We start from the raw sequence: 2,643 nt of genomic DNA, 5'->3' as shown, positions 1-2,643 counted from the left end.
CGGCCTGGTCCCCCTGCTGAACCCTGTTCTGGTACCTTTAGAGTAAGCAGCTTTCGCTCTCCCTCGGAGCATGTGGGCATAATAGAAGGCAGAAAATTCCCAGTGCAGATCACTTTCTCTTGTCTGCAGCTGTCTGGAATCCAGCTGCATTTGCTCTCTCCAAGTATTCCCCCCTGCAGAGCTATCTGAGAACAGTTTCAGCTCTCCAACAGAACTGGAGCTGGGGAAGAAGAGCAATCCACTGGAGCTGCTCCACTTCCCTTTCCCCAGAGTTCTCTCCCTCCTCAGTTCCTAAGCTTGTCACATTTTTAGCATCTCCCGTGCTGCTATGAGCAACATGGCCAGCTGAGCATGAAATCAATTATTTCCCTGTGTACATCTAATGAGGAGTGTCTGAAAAACAAAGGCATGCAGAAAAGATGGTGAAAGGCCCACTGGTGCTGGAGCCTCTGTAAGGGCACTGCTGAGCAGTTTGTGAGGGGAACCCAGCAGATCTTTTGGATCGGAGCCTCTCTGGATGAGCAGCTAGGGGCAGCTGGCTGCTTTAAGCTGACCTTTGGCAGTAGGGTAGGTCTGTGTTCTGGGAGTGTGCAGCTGTGGGATACAGCTCCAGCTTCCCTGCCAAGTGTGGTACAGCTTTCAAAACCTGACCTCACATGTTTTTTCTGGCTGGTAGCTAGGAGTGTATTGAAGGGCTGGAGCAGCCTGGTGGTCAGGGGAGTCTGCTCTTTAGATACAGCCTCATGTTTGTCAGTGCAGTCCTGCACACAGTGATACACAGGCTTTGGGAGGGATAGTGCTTGCTGGATCAGCATAGCCCAGGAAAGCCAGGGCTGAGTGTGCATGAAGGCACATGTCTAATCTGCTCATGAAGCAAGGGCTCTCCAGCATCTGGCCACTGTTTGCTGGGAGAGGCTCACAAGTTCTGCTCAGTTTTGCTGTAGCAAAAACAATAGTGTTGGTAGCATCATCTCTGCAGACTCGTTCAGGACTTACCATGGAGGTGCTTTTGTGCTTTGTCCTTCTGGCAGGACCTCTCTCTCCTTTTAACCTTGCACCTTCCCAGAGCAGCCAAAGGCCATGTCCCTGTCTGTGAAAGAAACGGGGAGAGCACAGCTGTAACTCTTGTTTGGCTGCAGCTCTTCCTCACGTTGTCCCCTGTGGTGGTGCTGCCTGGGCTTGTGGATTTGAGGAGCCTGGGCAGGGTGAGGTGCAGGTCAGTGAAGTCAGAACTGCTGTGGACTGTGAGTACCTGTGTGGTACAGACAGAGTCCTGGGAGCCAGCAGGACCTGCACGCTTCTGTTGGTACAAACCCAAGATGTTGGGGTTTGAGGTGCCAGTGCCCTACAGTAAAAGCCACCATGAAGTATGATTGGCTGCAAGAATCTGCAGATATCTGCTAAGCAAAGTGTCAAGGCTGAGCAAAAAATGAAGTGGGATGGATCAGATTGGTTTGGATCTCTGGATTTTTTCAGGAGGGAGGGGACCATGCTCATGAAGTGGCACCAACTCTTGTAATGCTTTTCTGCACTTACAGGCTGCTCCAGTGAGAAAAATGGCTCTGGTCTTTTTGCCCTCTGTACTCTGGATGGTAAGTCCTGGAGGAAGGTCTGTGGGGTGGCCAAGGCTCACCACTAATTCAGAGCAGGGAGCCAGGGGCTTGGTGCCCTTGGGTTTGAAAGAAGGGGGAGCTGGGCCTCAGAAACACTGCCTGGGTCAGATCAGAATTTGGCTCAAAGACTTCTTTTGCTCAGATATTTTATATGAAGGCAGGAAAGCTAAGACAGGAGCCAAAATAAGAGTTGTCACTGTGAGCAGGTCTCCCATAAACAAGGTGTGTGATAACATGCTTGTATCTGAGCATATGATGAAATATTAAAGCTCACCCTGTTTTTCTGTTCCCCACTGAACTGAGTCTGATACTGCACAGGCTTGCCCCTCCAGGAGACCTGTTCTCTGTCTTTGTCTGCTACTGGTATCTGCCTTTATCCCCTGTACAGTCTGTTCATCTGTGAATTTCAGTGTATGGTCCTGTGGGAGCAGAAGTACTGGAGCCATGCTGCAGCAAGTGGCCAGGAAAAGAGGCTGGCTCACTGGCCCAAAGGCACACTGAAAGCCCTGGGTGGAGAGTGGGACTACAGCTTCCAGCTGCTGACTCCTAAGTTGCTAGCTAGCCCAGTGGTCAAAAACTGTTTGAGATGCCTGTTCAACAGTGCTGTTCATACAGCCAAGAGCACCTCAGCCACAGCAGAGATGTGTGCTTGTGCTTGAAGGGACTTGGGCTTGTTCCAAAAGCAGTAACAGAAGTGGATGCTGGAACTTGGGTTTTGGTAGAGGGGAATGGGCTCAGACAGGCCTGGAGCCATGTTCTGCTGTGCCCCTGCCTGAGCAGTGACAGCACAGGCTATGGCAGGCTGGATCTAAGGAGCTGAATGCAGGGTTTCTGCCCAGACATCAGCAGTGTGGGGGTGCACAGCAAAGCTGTGCTTCTCTCTGCCCAGCCAGGCAGCCTGGGCTGTTTGGGCCAGATGTGTACCTGCCCTGTGGTGTCCTGCCAGGGAGTTTCTGATTATTCTTTGGACCTGAACTCTGAAGCTCCTGCATCCTGTCTCACTGTGGTTCACACTCCACCCACCCCCCCA

General features: G+C 51.8%; 1 protein-coding gene across 1 annotated transcript in view; it reads left to right on the top strand.

The window, feature by feature from the left end:
* Positions 1-2,643, top strand: part of ITFG2 (integrin alpha FG-GAP repeat containing 2) — a 10,063-nt gene that overhangs the window by 5,204 nt on the left and 2,216 nt on the right. Inside the window, 1 exon segment of the mRNA XM_008937391.1 lies at positions 1,539-1,592. Within this exon segment, the coding sequence (XP_008935639.1) occupies positions 1,539-1,592 (54 nt within the window).

The sequence above is a fragment of the Merops nubicus genome, unplaced genomic scaffold (genome assembly GCF_000691845.1).
Source record: "Merops nubicus isolate BGI_N331 unplaced genomic scaffold, ASM69184v1 scaffold15650, whole genome shotgun sequence".
Lineage (NCBI taxonomy): Eukaryota > Metazoa > Chordata > Aves > Coraciiformes > Meropidae > Merops > Merops nubicus.
This window is presented reverse-complemented; position numbering and strand designations above follow the sequence as displayed.